This window comes from Carassius auratus, chromosome 30 (assembly GCF_003368295.1).
Source record: "Carassius auratus strain Wakin chromosome 30, ASM336829v1, whole genome shotgun sequence".
NCBI classification, from domain to species: domain Eukaryota; kingdom Metazoa; phylum Chordata; class Actinopteri; order Cypriniformes; family Cyprinidae; genus Carassius; species Carassius auratus.
Genome location: NC_039272.1, coordinates 14,620,324 through 14,644,823, shown reverse-complemented (window position 1 = coordinate 14,644,823; position 24,500 = coordinate 14,620,324). Strand labels below are relative to the sequence as shown.

The following is a 24,500-nucleotide window of genomic DNA, read 5'->3' as shown; positions in this document are numbered from 1 at the left end:
CTACTAGCCAGGCTATCGCATGTGAGGATCCTGCAGGTGGTGGATCTTTTATAGCCTTTTCTCACAGCAGCTACAATAATTCAATTTATCCTTTTGATGGCGGATTGTAATCCAGAATGTAGGGCTGAAACAATTAGTCGACATTATCAACAATAAAAAATTGTCAACAAATATTTTTGTTGTCGAAATTTGAATGGTATGACAATTACAGATTAGATCATACAGATACTGAAATCTACATGCTAATACTCTACACACTATAATAATATTATATAATATACACTATAATATTAATAATTTGAGAATAAAGTATAACAATAATAATAATTTGCACAGTTTCATGTGATATGAGCCAACCAATTTTTAGTTTAAAGGGGGGGTGAAATGCTCGTTTTCACTCAATATCCTGTTAATCTTGAGTACCTATAGAGTAGTACTGCATCCTTCATAACTCCAAAAAGTCTTTAGTTTTATTATATTCATAAGAGAAAGATAGTCTGTACTGATTTTTCCTGGAAAAACACGACCGACTGGAGGCGTGACGTGTGGGCGGAGCTAAAGAATCACAAGCGCAAGTAGGCTTTTGCGTTGAGAGCGTTTGGAAGCTGTGACACCGTGAGGAAAAAACCAACCAAAACAAACCATGGCTAACAGTCAGATTCAGCATATATTTATGATCCAGAATCAGATCCCGAGGCTGAAACTGAACAAGAGCAGCAGCAGCAACGACTCGCTCCGAGCGGGGCTCGAACCCGGGTCTCGGCATGGGAGGCGGACGCACTAACAAGAAGGCAGAGATATTTGAAGCAGTTTTACTCACCGCATGCGGTTCTAACACACGATCGTGGCCCTTTTTCGTTGGGATTGCATCATCCTTAAGAAATAAACGATACGCAAATCCATCGTCAAACTGGGCCATGTTTGTAAAACAAGCATCTTCGAAATGCAGGGAACAAACACAAACACTTGCACAACTCCGTTGATGCTCTGTAAAAATAAACTCCATCCACTGGTCCCTTAATGCTGTTTTTTTTTTTTGTAAGCTGTGCAGGGTTGTCTTGCCCTGGCAACCAAAAATACACTTCTTTTGTGACATTTCGCGACGCTCTCGCTCTGATCACTGAATGCCTCTGCTCTCAGTGCTCTGCTATACGGGAGCGCGCGCTCTTACGGCAGACGCCACGAGGGCACCTAGGACCCATATAAGGAAATTCCGCTCCATCTAACGTCACACAGAGCCATACTCGAAAAAAACTTTCCGAAACTTGTGACAAACCGGAAGGTGTATTTTTGGAACAGAAAATCAAACGTACAACTTAATTTTTGAAACTTTGTCCATGTTTAGCATGGGAATCCAACTCTTTAACAGTGTAAAAAAACTCAGTATGCATGAAACAGCATTTCACCCCCCCTTTAAATCACCATTGAGTGTGATTAATTGAAATTAGGGCTGTCACTTTTGTGAAAAAAATCATTTTCGATTTTTAAGACATTAAGACAGGAAAACAAGTCGATCAACATTTTCGGGGTCCAGAGCATTTTTATTTTCGGGTTTATTCACTATATGTCCAGCTGTTGAGAAGACGCGCTCCGACCGCACTGATGTCCCAGGGACACTCAGGTATAGCTGCGCAAGGTGAGGGTATTACTGCCAATTTTCCGCCACAAAAGCCGGTCGCTGTCAGCTTGCAATGGTCCTTTTCATAACTCAGAATCTCCTGTAATAAAATGCGCGAATGAGGCGAATTCGCATCTACTGCCCCGGGAGAGCCCCAGACGCGCGTAAACGCGTCTTTACATTGACTTAACATTGAAATCATTAGCGCCAGACGCTCGATTCACGTTTGGTGTGAACGCAGCATAAGAGGACGTTTTCGACGTCACTGGGTCGTAAAATTGCTGGTATTTTCTGTCTAGCTTTCGCAAGGCATACTGCACTTTCGGATTTCTTTATTTTCTTTTACTGCTTGTTTGTGAGTTTTGTTACATGTATATTTTTTTTTATTGTTTAATTATTTTAAAATTAATAGTGTACATATTTGGTTAAAATCGATTCCCCATTTTCATTTTCTAAACTTTTTTTGGTTGGTCCGATCGATTGTGCAATCGATTTTCAAACTAAAAGTGACAGCCCTAATTGCAATGCCTTTTTTCCTCAGTTGGTCAGAACAAACGTGGCAGACTTGTTACTTCTTCAGATAACAATATCCAGTGAAAATTCTTATTTGGGTCATATATTCCAAGTACAGTAAATATCCACAGTGCAGTGACTGACTACTACAAATACTCCTCAAAACATTATATTCATCTGCGCTGGAGCCATGCCGGTGCACAACACACGCAAGGAAGATAATTCCGAAAACAGTGCAATTGCAGGTTTTCAAACAAAGATGTCGACAATGAGGCAAAACTTATGGACTGCAGCTTTAAGTTAGAGGGCCCTATCATACTCCCAGAGCAATGCGGCGCAAGTCGCAAATGTTTTTGCTAGTTTCAGCAAATGTAGACTTTGATAGGTTTATTGCACGTTATGCCCAAAAACACACCTATTACTCATTAAGAGAACAGAAACAAACCTTTAAGACCACAAAGCACAGACCGTTTTTCCCCATATTTAAACTAGCAAAAGTGGATTCAAAAATGCCCTAAGTGCACCTGCGCCGTGCTGACCATGTGCTTATATTGTTAAAATATAGCCCAGAGATTTCATACTCGCCCCAATCAATCATGGTCCATCTTTGTCTTCAAATAGCATTATCATCTTCCCATCACATCCTCTCTGATCAAAATTATAATAGCTATGCCTAAAAAAGAAGAAAAATAGTCAATAGTCTGTGTTGCTGTTAAAAGAAGTTAAATGTTGGAAGCACATGATTGAATCTTAAGGACTTTTTCTTGTTTTACCACAGAACCCCTCTACCTAAAAAAAAAAAAAAAAAAAGTCCAGAATATGTGGAAACTCCTTGAATGTTTGAAGTTAAATTCGATTCTTTGGGTGGAATTATAGCTAATGTGCCAAACTTTTTAACTGATAATGTAGATTACTAAACTGCACCTGCACAGTCGTGGCCTAATGGATAGCAAGTCGGACTTGAACCTGAAGGACGCAGGTTTAAATTTCAGGTCCGGCAGAGATTGCAGATGGAGAGTGAATGTACAGAGCTCTCTTCGACCTTCAATACCACGACTGAGCTGAGACCCTTGAGCAAGGCACCAAACCCAACTGCTCCCCAGACGTGCTGAAGCAAAAATGGCTGCCCACTGCTCCCGATGTGTGTTCACAGTGTGTGTGTGTGTGTTTATTACTGTGTGTGTGTGTGTGTGTGCACTTGGATGTGTTAAATGCAGAGCACAAATTCCGAGTATGGGTTACCATACTTGGCCACACGTCACCTCACTTTCTTTCTTTCACTTTAACTATTGTCAGGACTAAGCATCATCACATATTTAGCACATATGGAGAACGAATGAGGACATCCTGAACTCTGTGTGTGTGTGGTTGAGGGCAATCTGAATGTTCTCTGGTGTCTGTCCTAGAAATCCCTCAATCTAATATATCCCACAGCACTGACACCAAGAGCGGATCTGTCTGCACATAATCTCTTCTTTTTTTCCTGACCCACATTTACACATTTACATACTGTGTGCGAGTCTATATATACACATATATAGCATACAGCCTAACTGTATGACAGCAGATAAGGCACATAACATCCCACAGTCAAACACAGCAAACATTGTCACACACAGAGCTTATGTCAAGACCATCTCTGAACACAGTGCTGCTATTCACAGTTCTTTTGATCTGATAGGGTCTTTCATCGAGGCTGAATGGGTCATGTTTGCTGTATGCATCAGAATCCAGCACACAATAGAAATATCACAGCAATCTAGGATCTAATAATTCATGCATCCCAAGACTGACCCGCACTTCTGTATTTATAGACATATACAGAGCCATCACTGCTTTCACACATGAATGTATAGGAGTGTGAGCCTCACTCAGAGAGGCACAGCTGTCCCCAGAGGCAGGCCGCCCTTAAAAACCTTGTATGTGTGGCAAAAAAGAAAACTACAGAGTGCTATCTGGAAATAGCTCCAGTAATCCAGCGAGCAGACAGAACATTCTGTCTGTGTTTTGTACTATGCTCTGCTGGCTTTGCTGATTCATAGCAATGAGCCGAATACATGAGGACAGCTGGGATGACACTCTGTGGGTAATTCCAAAATATGGTGTAAAAAAAATAGCCGGACGGACCAGCAGAGTCCACTGTGATGATTTGGGTATATATAGATGATATAGAAGTTTGTGTATGTATATGTCCATATGAACAGAAACACACTGCTGCTCAGCTCAAACGTTTGGGGTCAGTAAGTTAAGTTCAAGCCTCTTAAGGTTAAGCAAGTCTCCATTTACATGCAGTAAAAAAAAAGTTGTATTATTACAATTTAAAATAACTGTCTTCAGTGTCCCATGATCCTTCAAAAATCATTCTATTATGCAGATTTGGAGCTAGTTAAGTGATGATATTACAATAAATCATGATATTAGTAATGTTGAAAACAGTTGGAAACCGTAATACATTTCTTTTGAGGATTCTTTCAAAACAGCATTTATTTGAAATAGAAATATTTTGTAACTTTCGATAAAATTCATGCATCCTTGCATGAAAAATAAAAATCAAATCAAACAAAATATTAACATTAAATTTCAATATTAGGTTGATTCAGAAATAAACATAATATTGTTTCGCCATGTCCATGTTGATTCTTACCCTCAGACGGAAGAGCCCTTTTTTTTCTCATAAATCACGAGGGAATATAAGGTACATATAAGTTTAGTGAAGGAAAAAGAAACTCTGTCACTCCGGAAAACGCTTGCTTGGTGATGTCTGCAGCCAGACAAGGTCAGATAGATCCAGGTCAGTAAAATCCTCACTTGACGATAGTCTGTCTGCAACGTAAAGCGCAGCCCACGCACAATGTTCCAGCTCACTAAAATGTCACTTTCATTTCTTTCCAAACAAAACATTTTTTTTTCAGTTGCTGAATTGTTCAGAATTGTGTTTCATTTTCAGACAACAAGAAAAAGAAGATTAGTGTCAGTAATTCTTTCAGAAAGTTCTTGCCATTTCTCTAGTTTTTTTTCAGGGTTTGTGCACACACAGTAGGGAACACCTCTTAGACCCCGATGGGCACCCGACTGATACCTTAGGTCAAAGGTCATAAGAAACATACAGAACAAAAGAGCTCTTGTGCGCAGTGTGAGAGAAGCGAGTGCTCTGAGTGTGTAAGTCTGTGTGTGTGGTACTACAGATGGAGGATTGACAGAGATGGTGCACAGCGACAGAGACTTAGACAAGCTCCCTTCAGAAGAAAAGCTGAACTAATGAAAGGTGGCAAAGAAGGACTAAGGTAAGAAACTATTTTCTGATGGCCTCCCTCAGGCCATTGACCCATAAAGAAATCATCATTTAATCATTTCCAACCCAAAAAATGGCTGAATAGAGATAGTAACAGAATGTCATAGTAATTTCAGATTAAACATCAGGACGCACACGTCAGTCCCCTCACCTTTTCACCAATACATTTCCAAGTATCTTCCATGCATTGATTGATTACTGATTGACTAATTGGTCTGAATGACCAATCATTTCATTAGCAAATGCATCTGAATTCATTTTTTTTAAATGATTAGTGTTACTGAATTATTTGCTAATCAGAATTTTAATGATTAAAAAAATAATAATTCCCTAATTAATCATGCAAGCTTATCTGTGATGCAATGGTTAAAATTCAAATGCATTTATGAATTATTTAGACTGATTTGTGAAAATCTTTTACATTTAAGACTCAAAAGATCAACTCATTCAAAAATCTGAAATCACAGTTGACTTGCAAGCAATCTTAACACTTTACAATAAGGTTCCTTAGCTAATGCATTTAGCTAATAATTAGTTAATGCATTAACAAATAATAAGCAATACATATGTTACAGTATTTATTTATCTTCTTTGTTAATGTTATTTAATAAAAGTACAACTATTCATTTTACTTAATCTCGGGTCCATTAAATAAAATTAGTCAGATAAAACTTTGGATTGTAAAATTATACAAGTAAATGTTGAAATTAATATAAACAGGGATTAATAAATGCTGTACAAGTATTTTTCATTTTTAGTTCACTAATGTAGTTAAGCTAATAATTTTAACAGATGGAACCTTATTATAAAATGTTACCATCTTTACTATACACGGAGCAATTTTAGCCATTGTATTATTGTGATCAAATAAAAACTAGATGCACTAGAAATGCATATTCATAATAAAAATTCAATCATTTTCATGAGCTTTTAATACTCTTCCATAACTTTTTTGTGTCACACATGTAAAATCTCCAGACATATATTTCATATTCCATATTTTGAAGAAACCCTGTGCAACAGAACAAAGCAGATGTGTAGATGTGGGGAACATGAAACCTACAAGACCTATAGCATAATGAATGAAGAAGACCGGAACAACACAAAATGCACAGCCAAAGCATTTTCCTTCCAGTCTTATGATTACTACCACACACATTCATAAAGCCTGAGAACAGAGGTGTACTCTAGCACCTCTGAGATGTCTCAAGAAAGCGGGACCACTTGAGCAATTGAGAGAAGTTCACCTTAGATTGGCTAAGCTACCCATAAACACAGGCATCTGTCACCTGTGTCAGTCACTCAGTGATACCTGATGCGCTTGTATTGTTGAGATTTGTGTTAAGTACCTAACAGTATAGGATTAAGTACGTCAACCCTCTGCACCACCCCATTACCTTCCCCCTCTTTTAGAAAGCTAACCATTATTTATTTTGTCCTATAGCTAACCTGTATTACAAGACCCAACTTTCTGATGATAAAAATAAAATACATATACTATATCTGTTTAATATCAATTTCATCAATATGTCTCCATGTTGAATGGTTTATAAGTAGCAGATTTTTTCAACATTTGTCCAGCTTCATCAATCATCTTAGATGGATTTGTTTTAATGAGCTTGACTCAATGCATGGAATTATAGAATTTAGCTGCGTTTATTTTGTAGCATGCTAACTAATAAAAAAAGAATCAACTTCAATCTTTGTCACTCCCTTTTTTAAATGTTTATTAATTAGAAAGTGTTTTAAGCACTGGAAAGGTGCTATATCAAATAAACGTCACCGGAAACTGATATTACTAGAGACTTACCTCATATGAATATAATGTTATTGCAATCATAATTATTTATTTACATAATTTTTATGTAATATATTTGTAAAATGTGATGTTGTAATATATACACAAAAAATAAAGTAAAAAAAAAAAAAAAACTAGCAGAAGAAAACACATCTGACCTTCTAGAACTTCATTGTAATACATTCAGGCAGCACAGAAACTGGAGTCACAGCATGCCATCTAGTGGCTACCAGGAGTATTTCATGCATCTGCTGTAGAAATGGAATACCTGTCGTTCATAAAATAGAAAATATCGCGAAAATGTCTGCCATTCTTTAAAACCCATTAATTTATTAAAAAAAATTTATATGCAACTAATTTTGGGTGAATTATACATTTCAGAGACCCTTAACCTCCAACCCGTAGGCCGTTTTTTTAAATAAGGCAACATCTTTGTCTAAGTGCAAAAGTATGAGGCATAGATAAAGTAGCACAGCTCGGTAAAAATGACAAGATGTAAAATATAATGGGTAACGTTAGCAATATAATTCAACATAATGCATTCCAGCTTGCTTTATTCTGAAGCAGAACTGATATTTGATTGCTATTGCTAAATGTATATTTCATACAATGTTATGTGCTTATCTTTCTAAAGACTTAACACAACAGCATCACTCAAACAATTGGTTCATTGTGTTTCTGTTTATACTTTAGGTCATTATGTGAATAAAGTAGTATTTACCTGTTTGATAGTAGAAATTAATATTCGGATGCTATCCGTCAAATCAGTCGATGTCAAACCGAAAAAACTTTTCCACAATTTGCTCTAATAAATTCCGGATTTATCAGTGTTATTGACTACAACCATGGATTCGTTGTAAAAAGTCACTTTCTTGTCATGTTAGTGTATCACTAACAATTTTTACATTGCAAGCGTTCGTTCAACAGACCGCAATTTAAATTTGCGATTACTTCACAAACGCGCGCACGCGCACACAAACCGATCACGTTCACAATTAACAGCCAATCACGTGTTAGAGTCCGCGCGATTCATTTTTTTCTCTGAAACAAACATATGAAAAATGTGAACACTTTTACACATCAATATGATTGTAATAAAGAAAATAAAGCACCCAATAATTTGGAGGGAGAGAAACGAATCGGAGGATTTGTTTTGCGTCAAATGTGCGCTCACATCTGATTGGTCCAATATACAGCAATTGAACCTGTCAGCTGTGAGCACATCTATCTATCTATCTATATTTAAAACTCACATACGCTTTAGATTCAAAATGACTATGCCCACAAAGGCTCATACACACTTGAGAGCAAGCACACTTTAAAAACAATCTGTATAGATACCCTTAGTTATTTCAATAGTATTATTGTTGTACTTAGTAACGTCATTGCAGTGACAATATGGACGTGAAATGTAAAGTGTAACACAAAGACAGTACTCTTCAATGCAGGATGACAAAATATTTATTTGCAAACATGCTTTACAAACATTACGCGTTAAAACAAGTCTTAAAATAAAAGTCAACAATCATATTAAAAAGGTAGCTTTGTGGCGGAATGTCACATATGCTTTTGAAATCTATTCAAATTTTTGAGCACTGAACTATAACATATGTTTTGTGCAGTCATTTCATGTACAACTTTTCACTACGGAGGTGTTGCATTTGCATTTTCTGCTTGGGCATGCAAGGATAATTTTCAAGCTGCTAAAATGCCCCCAAGGTAAAACTTAAATAATTTTAAATAAATTAAATGAACTGAATGAAAGCCTAAAGTTGTATATAAACTAAACAAGACTCATTTCAGGGAGGACCAAACAACATTTAAAATAACAACAGCTAAAATAGCAATTTGTAATACACTGGATTTATATTTCTTAATATTCTGTATTTAGGTTTTGTATATTTATTGATTTACCCAGTCTCTGATCAGTAGGGTACATAAAACATCTCATGATTCTCAAGAGCATCAAGACAAACAAAAACACTCATGGCCTAAATGGTAATTGTTGGTCAGAATATGCTTAAAGTATATGCATTAAAAATGATTCATTCTGCCTTTTGAAAAAAAAAAAAAAAAAAAATCAATGAAGCACTTATATCCACCCCCCTTCCATTTTTAACATTTAGAAGTTGCACACATAGCATGCTTCTGAAAACATACAGTGACAATATTAACTCTCAGTGAATCAAACACAGTTATGAATCAGCATTTGTCAAACTGTACTCGTTCAACCCTCTGTGGTAATACACACTGATACGCATAATGTACTTGTGTGTGGCCATATTTGGAAGAACAAGGATCTATTCACGGTAGACATGTTGTAACAGCAGACAAGGATGATTTAATAAGGTAATTATTTTTTATGGCAGAACAGCATCTTCATCTTCTAGCACATGAACAAACACTCAACCACACCCACACACACTTACACTGGCTTAGCTAATTAGAAATCTCCACATAAAGACATGTGCTGACATAAATGTCTCATTTAAATTCAAGAGTAGGAAGCATTTAGAAGACTATGTTACTGTTGAGCTGGAAAATGCCAAATTAATGAAGACAGATTTGTCTTAGACTCCCTGTAATCTGAAATGTTTGAAAGGGATAGTATACCCAAAACTGAAAATATTGCATAATTTACTCACAATAATCTTGGTCCAAACCATGAAACGCAAGGGCATAAAGCAATTCTAGTGAATAGTGATTTGATGCACAAGCACTATAAAAGTATCGTAAAATAGGCTTGTGTATTATTTCAACATGATGGGTTTGCGTATTCCTTCCCTTTGAATGGGATGTTAATTATAAATGCAGCTGGATCATTCATTTGAGGTCATTTCTATGAACTTTTATGGATTGAAACTATTTCAAAATAAAATAAAAAAGTATAGTAGTCATACACAGGCACACAAGTTCTCATTTGCTTTCAGTATATTGAAAAGTGTGGCCTGAATATATACAAAATAGCTTTATACCATGGCTATGGATACATAGCCTTGTCAAATTGTGAACTATGAACACACAACTTAACATGGATAAACCAGCAAGAGGAAAATTCTCTTCGTTCACTGTATTAAGACAGTATAGAAAAGAAAAAGAAAAGAAAATCTGACAATTGATCTGGTGTATCTGTTGCTTTACTTTTACTTATTCATATTGACAGTTTCATTGTTGCACAGTTTTTTCTATGTTTGAAATGCAATAAGTTTGGAAAGGACATTTTGGGTAAAACTATCCATTTCATTCCTTTACAGGAATCATTTAGGCAAGAGCTCAACTCTTAAAACTCAATAAAAAAGCAAAAAAGTAAAAACATAACATAAATGCACTACATGAGTACACATTGAAACCTATAGCAAGAAATCCCATAAGCCTCGTTTGCTTGTGCAGTGCACTGCACATCTCATTATGGATGCCTCATCGTTAAATGTCAAACTATCGGTGGGCTAAAATAGTTATGAAGTTCAGGGAACACAGATGGCATATTACAGTAATCGTAACAGATATGCTTATGTAAGTGCTCGGAGTGGAGAGAAACACTACATCATATAGTGATATATATCATCATTTGCTATGGCTTAATTTCTCTATTCCAATAACAGGAAATAACAAACAAAAAAACTGAAGCACCAACATATTCTCTTTATAACTATCTTATGAATATATAAATAAATGCAATTATATTTTTTCCATTTAGAGGTGCAACACATCAAATGGATTTTACTATGTTACTTAATATATACAGACATGTTATGCAATAATGTACAATTCTTTACATTGAAGAAGCATTCATTCTTTTCTGTTTGGTTCTATTTTTCAAGTGCTCAGAAAGTAAAGCTCGCCGTTCAGCAAAACAGCTGCACATACTGTAACATTATTTAAGCTGCTGCTTAAGAAATTGAAACTATTTGTGGCACTGCCTTTGATGACGTTCTTACTGGGTTTAACATCTCCCTCTTTTAAAATCGACCCTATATGCAATAAGCATGACAGTACATATTTAAATACTGCCTTTCAAATAAGCCCTAACTAACAGTCCTCCCAAAGTGTCCTATAGTTGCAAAGTGTTTAACAGTAGCAGCATGACAGCAAGGCACAGGACGAATGTGCTGTCCACCAAATCCATTTCTAAACTACTTTAAAGCTGCTTGGTCTTAGTCTGTCTGATTGCCAGATTATATTCTTGTGCTTTCAGGAGGTTGGTGAGCGGGCTTGTAGCAGGTGTAATTGGGAAATCTTGATGCAATAGGTTGCGCATGTCTATTTGATTCACAGTGTAATAGGGAGAATCTCATTCCCCTACAGAGTCTAGGAAAATGGAGGTTCGGAGACCCAGCGGCATCCATTTTGGAAGTGTTGCATGATGACTCATCAACTTTGCGCACTATTTCCTCCTCACTGAGGCAGGAAACCTGAGTTTATCGCTGTGTATTGTATATTATTATCCTGTGTTTGACGTGTGTTTTTGAAGCACTCAGATTTGTAGTTTCGCCTGGGCTACAGTTGGATGCATGTGTTCTGCTGCAGCTTGTCTATAGGCCGGAAAATGGTACTTGAGCACGGAATGGAAATCTATCGCAAATATTACTGCTCTTATGCTTTATATACTGTATTAAGACAGGGTCAATGAGGTCTACTGCAGCAATGCAAGAACGTGGCTATGGAAGCATGAGCTGTTTATAATGCTGTAATGCAGATCTGTGATGATGTGACTGTAAGCACATCTCTGTTGCCTTTGGAGGAAGAGCAGTGATGGTAAAAGTCGCAGAGCCTCTCAGTCCCGCAGCAGTGCTTCTTTCCAGTTAAAGCTGTGATTGGGCCCATGGGTGAGGGGCAGGATGGGTGGATCCACAAGCTGCCAAACGCCTGTCTCACCCATCTCCTCACAAGCACAAAAGCCTAAGTAAGGTATCTGAGAGAGAGACAGAAAAAATGGAAGGAAAGAGATTATCTACAATAGTTTGTATATTTATCAATTATCATATACTGTATATATAACTACTACACAGAAATATTGGGTCGTTAGATTTTTTTCATGTTTTTGTGAGCTTGTGCTCATCAAGGCTGCATTTATTTGGTCAGAAAATATTATTAATTTATTAATATTCAATGAATTTATTTTCTTTATTAATATTTGTATTCATGTGATGGAAAAGCTGAATTTTCAGCAGTCATTACTCCAGTCTTCAGTGTCACATGATCCTTCAGGAAACATTCTAATATGCTCATTTGATGCTCAAGAAAAATGTCAAATATCTATGAGATTGCTGGAGATCAGAGATCTGATCCCTAAAGTATTTATTAAAATCAAAAATAGAGAAAAAAATATTTGGAAAAGATGCATAAGAGATCTGACCTTTCTGACCACTTGCACAAAGTCTTTAGCGTTCTGTGGGGTCAGTCCCTGTATCTGCCTCGTACAAGCCTCCAAAGAGGAAGCATGGGCCACAATCAGCACTGTATTTCCTATTGGACACCACATTGGAAAGATGGTAAACATAATAGCCCGGTTTCACAAACGGGGTTTAACTAAAGCCAGGTCTAGACCTTAGTTAAATTAAGATATTTAAGCAAATTTAACAAAAACGCCTTAGAAGAAAACATTACAGGTGTGCATACTGACACAGAACAATGACACTGACATATTTTAAGATATGTCAGAGCAAGATATTTTCAATTGAGACCGCTCAAACATGCATTTATTCCGGCTTAAGCCTGGTCTGTGAAACCGGAGGAAGATCAGTATAGAGTTAGACCAAATAAAAAAAATCTAATGTACCACCATTAATGACCTACCCAGATTATTGCACTCTGACAGTATTTCACGCGTCACTTGGAAGCTGCGACTGATGTATGTTTCATAGGACTCAGACACGGCCAGTTTACTGACAGGAATATGAGGTCTAGATGGAAACAATTCATCATTGGAAACAATTTGTTTCATTGCAAGAAGATAATTGTGAAATCAAAAGGAGACAAAAACTTAAACGACAAATAATGTTATCATTCAGAAACATCACGGCCAAAAAGTGTAGCAAAAAGCATGTATAGTTCATTGAACGTCTAATAAAATACCTGTATGTTGTATCCACACTAAGGTTTGCTGCCGCTAGATCTGCAGGAGGAATCCAGGCAGGTAATGAGGTTCCCGACACCCATTTAGTCCACTCAAACAACCCGGGTTCAACTCTGATTTTAGTCTTCCCATCCTTTTGAAGCCCTGAGAAATACAATCCATAACAGAGAAAGTGGCACATGGGAAGAAATCGATTAAGGGGTGTAAATGGGCATGGCTAATGCAGTAAAACTGATTTGTGAATGAACGGAAGAAAGATGAAAGAGCAAAGTAGGTGCTGTTCTACCTTTGAGGATATTATGAGCTGTTTGCACGCAGCGCAGAGATGGAGAACAGTATACAAAGTCTACTACTGTTTGACTTTCCAGGAGAGCCTCCCCTGTAAAACAAATTACACATACAGAAAACACATGCTAGTGCCATTAGCAGAAATTACATACTTCATATTTAAAGGGGTCCTATTATGCTTTTTCACTTTTTGCATTTTAGTCAATGTGTAGTGTGTATGTTTGGGCATAAAAAAGATCTACGAAGTTACAAATCTCAAAGTCCACTCCAAAGGGAGAACTCTCGTTTGGACTACTGCGTTGGTTCCGGGGTTTGTGATGTCACAAAGTGGCCCATTAGAATATCATTATATATCAAATAAAGGTGCGTTCACGGCATATCTTAATTACCGTAATTATTAGATACCAACTTGTAAAAAGCATTCACGTCCTCATAGAACCCGTAATTACAACTTGTGAATTGGGAGTTTTCACTTTTACTATGTGACCGCTGCACCACCTGACCACTGCAGGCTCTGTTTATGTGTTGATAGTGTTGCCATAGAAAAACATAATTCCGAGTCCGAGGATGTGAACAGCTCCTAGCAGAACATCACATGCTGTCATCTCGAAATTGCGGTTATTACGATACGCCATGAACGCAGCATAATTCCCGCCTATGGAAATTCTAATGGTTGGGGGTTGGGGAGGGGCAAGGTCATGGTTAGAACGCATGGTTGAGTGCATCAGACAAGACAACGAAGACAAAGAAGTGCTGATGTAGTGTCAAGTTTTCGCGAGTTATTACACATGCACGTAAATAATTAGAAAATGACCAATCATTTGGCTAGATAAGACCCGTCTTCCTCACCTAGGATCGTTAAGAGCCCTTTGAAGCTGCATTGAAACTACATTTTGGGAGTTTAAACACACGGGCACCATAGAAGTCCACTATATGGAGAAAATTCCTAAAATGTTTTCAACCAAAATTATCATTTCTTTATTACTGAAGAAAGAAAGAGACGAACATTTTGTATGCAAGGGGTTGAGTACATTATCTGTAAATTTTTGTTCTGGAAGTAACTACTCCTTTAACAGTGGTGAGGGACTAACCGACTAGGTGAGCCTGTGTGGATCCAAACACAGTGATAGGACAGTCCTTATCATAGTCCCTGTACCCCCCACTCCTTGCTGGGACACTCGTTGGCATATTAAGGTTTGATCGCACATACCGACCTGTTAAAGACAGAGCAAATATACACAAATGAACACACATCAGGAAATTAAACATTCTCACATATTTTGGCCAAAACATTCCCATGACTTTTCGATTTGCTGGATACAGTTACTTCATTTTTCAATTTTAAAACTTGCTGAAAAATCCAGATTTGTCCCGGTCATGGGAACAACTACAAAGAGGTTAAAGAACTGATTTGGAAAGTTGAGCTCAGACCTTTGGCATCAAAGCACTGAGTGATCCAGTGTTTCCCAAACACTACATCCATTCTCTCACCATGGCGACACACAAACAAAGTTCTTTTAGGCAAACGAGACTGATTGGGTCGTTGGATCTAAAAAATAAATACAAACAGTTGAATAAAACATAAATTAAAAAAAATACATTCTGTCCCATCAACACAAGACTCCCTCTCTATAGTTCTACCTGCATAGGTTGACATATAACACTCAGACTGGGGGGATCCACTGGCATGGGGTCATCAAGGAGACGACCATCCAAGTGTGGGTCAAGAAAAATCCCACCCATTGCACCCTTGACATTGGCTGGCGGGGTTCCATTAAGGAAAGAAAAAGACCTAAGATAAGAAGCAAAGAGATGAGATGTTACTCAATGCTTTTAGTAATAATATACTGTCACCACAGCCTCGTGAATCTTTTGTAACCTTGCAAATTTCTCTATTGTGACTTTTGAGCAACTGAATGCATCCGTGCTAAATAAAAGCAGTAATATCTTAAAAACCAGCAGCTTTAGCCACTTCGTGACATATCTTACCCATGATAGACCCAAGTGTCACACTCGTCTGCTCTGTTGACATAGTTTTCTGGCAGTAGCCCAGATAACCCTGTGCTCATCGAGGTCCCGTAGACCCAGCCCTCACTGGCAGTGGCCTGTTCTATAGACGACATGAAGATGAAGTCACTGGGAACCAGCTCCAGTTCATCGTCATTCTGAGGCAGATAAGGGTACATCACCCGCAGGGTCTTAAAACAGAGAGAGAGAGAGACTGTTAATAAGCCACAAAAGTCAGTATATACTCAGTATAAACTTATTAGTAATCTGTCAGCTGCAAAGAGCATTGTAATTAAATATATTCAGTAATCCATAGTAGCTCCCAAAGATTAATACTTAATTCTAAGTGTATTAATACTAAGTGTATCCATCTTAATTACCACGTTAATTATAATGAGTAAATTATTTAAATGGACACAGATGAATCAATGTAGTTTAGACTTCAGATGACAAATATATTTGGTTATTAAATGATGATAAATGATATAAGATTAATTACTTAAAACAAAACAATATAATATTTAGGATGTTAGCTAAAGAAACAATTGATAACAATAATATGCCTACCTCGTGATTGGCAAATCGGATGTCCCGTGACAAGAGTACAGCCTGCCAATCACAGCCCAGGGTTATGTCTACACCTTTGGCAAGTTTTTCTAATGAAGCTAGATGATTGGATTGGAAGTGGTAAGCCAGAGTTACATGAAGCTGCTTCTTATGGGGCTCCACATGAACATCTAGAGAGAGAGAGAGAGAGAGAGAGAGAGAGATAAATATTTTATTTTATTTAACATTTAATGAGCCATTTTGGCAATACAAACGCCTGTTGTCTTCAAAACTAGTAAAGCACACTAAAATTGATTTAAAAGAGGTAGGAAGGCAGCTCCAAAGACAGAAAATTAAGACTATTGCTCCACTGTGTCATCATCAGGTATAGACAAGCATGCCAATAACAAACACACACACCTGCTTTGGAAGCCGCCTCAGTGGCAAAGTCTGCTGCAAAGCTCTTGATCACCTCAGCCACCTTCTCTTCCACAAAGAGGCCGATGAAGTTTGAGGATGAGTAAAATTCTAGGGGGAGCGGGGAGGGGAAACGACCTCTCCACTGACCCACCACTGCCTGCAGAGCTTCACAGAGGGCATCTACCTTGCTATCTGCACACTACAGTCACAGAGAGAGATACAGTCTTACAGAGAAACAGTCCTACATACACAACCATTCAAAAACTCATGAACATAAAAAATAAAAAAATTCTAAAAGAATCCTGAAAAAAGTAGTACGATTTCCACAAAAACATTATAAAGAACAACTAAATACAGCTTTGCCATCACAGGGATAAATTAAGTTTTAAAAAGATGTTAAATTAGAAAACATTATTTTACATTTTAATAGTTTCTAAGGGGTGCGGTAAGGTGGCCCATTAGTGCACAACACACAAAATAGGACTAATTTAATTGTTTTGTGCATATTTCTATGTGTTGTGGCTTGTTTCCATGTGTTGTGCTAATTTCATTGTATTGCGGGTTATTTCTGATGTGTTGTGAATATTTTGTTGTGTTGTGTACAACAGGTTCACCATGCAAAAGACAAAAAACTGTAAAGATATGGTTGGATATGTTGATGAAGTGCTCTGACCATGAAGAACTGGCAGAGGGTTATGTGAGGGAAGATGTTGTGGGCTTTATTCTTGCCACATGTGATGCGACTCTGCTGCCAGAAGTTGGACAGCTGGTTGAGGAGAGGACCGCTGGGTTTCAGGTACAAGACATACTCCCTGGGTAAAGGATCATCCAGGAACGGGTCGTCCACATGAGAGAACAACCTGCAAAATAGACATTCGTGTCAGGTTTGATAAGACATTATGAACAGGTTTTCACACTTGTTTAGGATTGAAAGTATAAACATTTCAATGAAAAAAAAAAACGTCTGACTCCCTGCCAGCAGAGGGCAGCAGTAAACCATTAAAGGTGAAGTGCATATGAAGCTGAGTTCATGATTATATGTGAGCCCACCTGATGGTGTAATGTTTCTTTTCAATGTGTGTGTCTGTGCACGAATTAGAATGCAACATATTATCATTTCAAAGCTTAAAGAGTGTCTTTGGCTCAGCACGGTTCAACTGAAATGAATGGCTGTCAAAAACGGCATGGGTCATGTGTGTGGGTGTGAACACTCACCAGTCACAGGCTGCTTGTACATTTCTGCCCCCAGTTGAAACCAGAGCTTTTAGCCTGTAACAAAAAGGACAGAGAGAGAGAGAGAGAGAGAGAGAGAGAGATCAGCTCAATTGCTGTGCTGGTCACAAAATCAATGGCCTTCTTTCCGGAAGATGTTTATCAGTACATTAGCGCTGAGGAGTTTTCTCAGAGATCTAAATTTGATATCACAAAGATGTTCCTTTATTGTTTCTATCTCTGTATGTGAAACATATCGTTTATCCTGCATGAAGTCACACATAGGCTAAACAAACTCTGTGATAATGCTCTAAAACCATGCCTTGTTCCCCAGAGCATCACAGAGAAAGCTGGATAATCACTTGTTTCCTGACATTTATGAATATTGAGGAGACTTAAATTCTCTGGATTAGTTTTAAAGAGGGTCATGTGTGCCAAAGCCACCTACAAGAAGAGCTGAAACACATGCAAAGAGGCACAAAAGACAACACACATACTTTAAGGTTCTGCACTTTTTATAGGTCACTAATTAAATAAGCTAATTTGTGTCATTTATTATGTGCCTTGTGGAGTTCTAGAAGCAAAAGTGCTCCTCTTGTTAAAACAAATAAAAACAAACTTTAAATATCAAATATTAATTAATATGAAACAGTTGATTTTTTTCTCAAAATACAAAAGACAATTCAAAATGCAGACATTCTTAATAGTGGTCTCAGACTTGTGTACCCAACTTTATCTATATACAAATATTAACAAGTGATATATATATATATATATAGATATAGATAGATATATAGATATATGTGTGTGTATATAGATACAGTATTGTTCAAAATAATAGCAGTACAATGTGACTAACCAGAATAATCAAGGTTTTTAGTATATTTTTTATTGCTACGTGGCAAACAAGTTACCAGTAGGTTCAGTAGATTGTCAGAAAACAAACAAGACCCAGCATTCATGATATGCACGCTCTTAAGGCTGTGCAATTGGGCAATTAGTTGAAAGGGGTGTGTTCAAAAAAATAGCAGTGTCTACCTTTGACTGTACAAACTCAAAACTATTTTGTACAAACATTTTTTTTTTTTCTGGGATTTAGCAATCCTGTGAATCACTAAACTAATATTTAGTTGTATGACCACAGTTTTTTAAAACTGCTTGACATCTGTGTGGCATGGAGTCAACCAACTTGTGGCACCTCTCAGCTGTTATTCCACTCCATGATTCTTTAACAACATTCCACAATTCATTCACATTTCTTGGTTTTGCTTCAGAAACAGCATTTTTGATATCACCCCACAAGTTCTCAATTGGATTAAGGTCTGGAGATTGGGCTGGCCACTCCATAACATTAATTTTGTTGGTTTGGAACCAAGACTTTGCCCGTTTACTAGTGTGTTTTGGGTCATTGTCTTGTTGAAACAACCATTTCAAGGGCATGTCCTTTTCAGCATAGGGCAACATGACCTCTTCAAGTATTTTAACATATGCAAACTGATCCATGATCCCTGGTATGCGATAAATAGGCCCAACACCATAGTAGGAGAAACATGCCCATATCATGATGCTTGCACCTCCATGCTTCACTGTCTTCACTGTGTACTGTGGCTTGAATTCAGAGTTTGGGGGTCGTCTCACAAACTGCCTGTGGCCCTTGGACCCAAAAAGAACAATTTTACTCTCATCAGTCCACAAAATGTTCCTCCATTTCTCTTTAGGCCAGTTGATGTGTTCTTTGGCAAATTGTAACCTCTTCTGCACATGCCTTTTTTTTAACAGAGGGACTTTGCGGGGGATTCTTGAAAATAGATTAGCTTCACACAGACGTCTTCTAACTGTCACAGTACTTACAGGTAACTCCAGACTGTCTTTGATCATCCTGGAGGTGATCATTGGCTGAGCCTTTGCCATTCTGGTTATTCTTCTATCCATTTTGATGGTTGTCTACCGTTTTCTTCCACGTCTCTCTGGTTTTGCTCTCCATTTTAAGGCACTGGAGATCATTTTAGCTGAACAGCCTATCATTTTTTGCACCTCTTTATAGGTTTTCCCCTCTCTAATCAACTTTTTAATCAAAGTACGCTGTTCTTCTGAACAATGTCTTGAACGACCCATTTTCCTCAGCTTTCAAATGCATGTTCAACAAGTGTTGGCTTCATCCTTAAATAGGGGCCACCTGATTCATACCTGTTTCTTCACAAAATTGATGACCTCAGTGACTGAATGCCACACTGCTATTTTTTTGAACACATCCCTTTCAACTAATTCAACTAATTGCCCAATTGCACAGCCTTAAGAGCGTGCATATCATGAATGCTGGGTCTCATTTGTTTTCTGAGAATCTACTGAACCTACTGGTAACTTGTTTGCCACGTAGCAATAAAAAAATATACGAAAAACCTTGATTATTCTGGTTAGTCACATTGTACTGCTATTATTTTGAACAATACTGTATATGTGTGTGTATGTGTATGTATATAGATATATGTGTGTATGTGTGTATATATATATATATATATATATATATATATATATATAGAGAGAGAGAGAGAGAGAGAGAGAGAGAGAGAGAGAGAGAGAGATATGTGTGTGTGTGTGTGTGTGTGTATATATATATATATATATATATATATATATATATATATATATATATATATATATATATATATATATATATATATATATAAAATATATGTATGTGTGCGTGCGTGCGTGTGTTGATGAACAGTGACAGCAAAGAATTACACTTAGAGAAAAAAAATCCAATTCATCAAAGAATCCTTAAAAAAGTATATTTATAAAAAAAAAAAAAAAGAAGAAGAGATTATGCAGGACAACTGTTTTCAACAGTCTTAAAACTTGTTTTAGAGCAGTGGATGCTGAAATTTCAGCTTTTCAATCAAATAAATAATTTAAATTAGAAAAATCTATTAAAAAATGTTGTGAATTAATAAATTTAGTTCCATGGAAGACTCTTCAATTAAAAAACTTTTTTTTTGTAGTTTAGGACAGGTGCATCTAAAAAATGTAATATCATGGAAAAGTTCTTTATTTTTTGTCATTTAATTCTAAAAAGCAAAACGTTCTTAAATTCTAGATTCATTGCACACAAACTGGAATATTTCAAGAGTTTTTTGTTTTAATTCTGATGGTTCCAAGGATGTCATTTAATTCAAGATGTACAAAGCAGGTTTCATTATGCACTCAATACTTGGTTGGAGCTCCTTTTGCATGAATTACTGCTTCAATGCGGCGTGGCATGGAGGCGATCAGCCTGTGGCACTGCTGAGGCATTATTGAAACCTAAGTTGCTTTGATAGCAGTCTTCAGCTCCTCTGTATTTTTTGTCAGATGTTACTTATCTTCCTCTTCACAATACCCCATAGTTTCTCTGTGAGGTTCAGGTCAGGTGAGTTGACAGTAATATCAAAGTCATCAAACCAATTAAAAAGTAGTTTTGGCACTGTGGGCAGATGCTAAAGTCCTGCTGGAAAATGCAATCAGCATCTCCATAAAGCTTGTAAGCAGATGGAAGCATGAAGTACTCCAAAATCTCCTGGTACATGCTTGCATTGACTTTGGACTTGATAAAACCAAATGGACCAACACCAGCAGACGTCACGGCTCCAAAATCAGCTCGGACTTTGGAAACTTCACACTGGACTTTGGATTCTGTGCCTCTCCAGTCTTCCTCCAGACTCCAGTCCTTGATTTCCAAATGAAATGCTGAATTTACTTTCATCTGAAAAGAAGACTGTGGACCACTGGGCAACATTACAGTTCTTTTTCTCCTTACCCCACGTGAAATACTTCTGACGTTTTTCCTGGTTCAGGAGTGGCTTGGTTCTAGGAATGTGACCGCTGTATCCCTTTTCCTGAAGACTTGATGCGCTGACTCCGGCTTTAGTCCACTCTTTGTGAAGCTCTACCAGTAAAAGTTCTTTAATCAGCTTTTTCCTGACAATTTTCCCAAGTCTGTGATCATCCCTGATGCCTGTGAACCTTTTCCTACCACACTTTTTCCTTCCCCTCAACTTTCTATGAATATATTTTGATACAGCACTCTGTGAAACAGCCAGCCCTTTCAGCAATGACATTCTGTGTCTTACTCTCCTTGTGGAGTGTGTCAATGATCGTCTTCTGGACAACTGTTAAGTCAGTAACTGTCAATTTTCTGAGATGCACCTGTATATTTTTTAAGTTTTGTTTTGCATGCATAAAGAGCAACCCCTGATACATACTAAACATCTCACAAATGCTCTGTCTGACTCATTTAGCAGATGTCTGGTTTAAAAAGTATATAGTGGAAAATAATATCATTTGGTCTGTGGTTTAAACAACTGTGATGAAAAAGGAAATGTGTGCTATCTCTCTCAGTTGATAAAACACTCACCACAGCCTCCTCTCTGCCTCTAGTTCGCTTTCATTCTAGCTTTTTATCATATAGAAATAAAAGGTGTAATTATAAGCCATCTTACACTAGGTACAATAATTTAAGGTCACAGACCCATTTATTTCTACAAGGCCATTTCTAATACAGGCACACACACACACACACATTCACAGTTATTGCAAGTACATTACTTGGTAAAGATAATTGCACCTAATCTTCTCATGTGTAGGATGATATTTCCTCAGCTCACATCTGTACCAAAAAAAACAACACATAATCCAATCTAAGGTCACGCTAAACTCACTATGCCATTTCCTCATGTGTCAGCTGACATCTCAAAGGCTTTTTTGCCTGAACCGATTAAATTATCTTCTAAATCTATAATTAGTGTCTTTTTCGAAAAGCTCTAAAAATCTCACGCTCGGTCTAAGTTTCAGGGGGGAAATGGGGTGTTGTGCAGCGTGAATCTGTTTGAAACCTCACAGTAAAACTGAAAACACAGTTTGAGGTTTGAACAAAGCAGAAAGAAAAACGGACTAAAAGACAACAGAAAAGGGCTGGTCTGCTGATCAGCAATGAGTAATCAGTGGAAATAGGATTAATCTTGAGGTTCATTCAATCTCATGTGACCACAGACATTCAATTTCCACTAACTCAGAATCAGTAAAAGTTACTCAGCGACGGATTAATGAAACAATAGCAATAAACCAGAGCAGCATTTCACTACAAATGTATAGAGACATGCTTCCTTTACGCCTCACCAGAAAAACCATGACAAGACAAGAACAGAGAAGTCACGCGTCAGAGATGAGGGAAATTATGCAGATTATGCAGACTGTTCAAAGTACAGGAAGCCTTTGGTTATCGGCGCTCCACAATGCGTATCAGCGTATAAGCAAACTATCAACAAACATTTGCATTTATGTTTATTGCAGATGCTGCAAAGTGATGTATAATAGAGATCCTCCACCATCTGCAAAAAAAAGTATTAAGTAAAACAATATCATGAACTGTTGTTACAAATAGGGGTGCAACAGATCGTAGATGATCCATGATCAGTACGGACCAGGCCCCACAGTTCGGCCCGCATGTGATTCGCGGATTAACTGTTTAATTTAACCATCATAGAGTGAAAGTTTACCATTTGAACAGGTTTTGTCTTGCCCGTTTACACATTCAAGCAGTTTTAACTCTCGCGCTTTTTTCTGTGCACACGCAGAGAGATCGAGAGGCGCGATTCAGACACTGCGTGATTCCTCTTTCACATACACACAAAATTAAGTTAAAATACCCACTTTGGCAATTATTCTAGTAAACACAGTCGGTTATGTCTTAAGTGAATGTAAACAGATGAAAAAAAAAACAGATTTGTGTTCGTGCATTTGGTCTTAAAGAGACAGCAGTCATTTTTTCTGTGGTATAGAAGTACTTAAAATACGTTTTTTTTGTTGTTAGTTTTTTTTTTGCTTATCCGAAAAATGATCTGATCCGTGACTCAGTATCTGTATATGATCCGACCGAACCATGAATATTGTAATCCGTTGCACCACTAATTTAAAATAACAGTTTTCTATTTGAATAGATTTTAAAACTGAATTCATTCCTCTGAAGCCAAAGCTGAATTTATAGCAGTCACTATGCCAGTTCTCAGTGTCAAATTATCCTTCAGAAATAATTTTAAATTGCCGATGTATGCAATGATGAAAACTTTAATGATGGACAGCTGAAAAGAACAGCATTTATTTGTAATACAACTTGTCTAACAATATAAACGTGCTGCCACATTTGATCAAATTTATGTAAGTATACAGATTATTTCTAAATAACTTTAAATAAAAAATTTTTACACATAAAATCTGTTTATGTATTTATTTTTCTCCGTTTCGTTACATTTTGAAGATTACTAAGTCTAAAATATGTGAATTTCTTTGTGTGTGGTAATCCAGTTCACAGTCTATGCACAGTGCTCAATTACTCTATATTTAGTCAGCTTCGCAGAGAAAATGGCCATCATGCCAAATAACCCTCAGGGCCCTAAACAACAATCCATGCTGGGATGGGGAAGCCCATGATGCATGGCCATATGTCCATTAGTGTGAAAACATATATGCACAATTACCCCGAAAAACATTGCAAAGATGTATGCACGTATACATTCTCTAGCTTAACATGTATGAAGAAATGCAATCATGCACGTAGTGCCAAATTATGTTTAAAGTGTGCATATTCACACACATACAAACTCTGAACACAACACACTCACCATATGGCATGGTTTATGACATCCAAGCATGGTGAGACACATACTTTTATACATGCATGATTAAGTTCAGATGC

The 24,500-nt window shown here is 37.2% G+C and overlaps 1 protein-coding gene across 1 annotated transcript in view; it reads right to left on the bottom strand.

Annotated features, from left to right (window-relative positions):
• Positions 1–9,277: 9,277 nt before the first annotated feature.
• ubash3ba (ubiquitin associated and SH3 domain containing Ba) overlaps positions 9,278–24,500 on the bottom strand; it is a 28,520-nt gene continuing 13,297 nt past the window's right edge. Inside the window, exons 2-14 of the mRNA XM_026211587.1 lie at positions 17,774–17,827; positions 17,232–17,418; positions 16,559–16,757; positions 16,160–16,329; positions 15,575–15,783; positions 15,227–15,377; positions 15,017–15,134; positions 14,677–14,799; positions 13,584–13,676; positions 13,297–13,441; positions 13,018–13,124; positions 12,578–12,687; positions 9,278–12,133 (exon numbers count right to left, since the gene is read on the bottom strand). Of these exons, the coding sequence (XP_026067372.1) occupies positions 11,996–12,133; positions 12,578–12,687; positions 13,018–13,124; positions 13,297–13,441; positions 13,584–13,676; positions 14,677–14,799; positions 15,017–15,134; positions 15,227–15,377; positions 15,575–15,783; positions 16,160–16,329; positions 16,559–16,757; positions 17,232–17,418; positions 17,774–17,827 (1,804 nt within the window). The 3' untranslated portion in view covers positions 9,278–11,995. The remainder of the gene's footprint in view (positions 12,134–12,577; positions 12,688–13,017; positions 13,125–13,296; positions 13,442–13,583; positions 13,677–14,676; positions 14,800–15,016; positions 15,135–15,226; positions 15,378–15,574; positions 15,784–16,159; positions 16,330–16,558; positions 16,758–17,231; positions 17,419–17,773; positions 17,828–24,500) is intronic.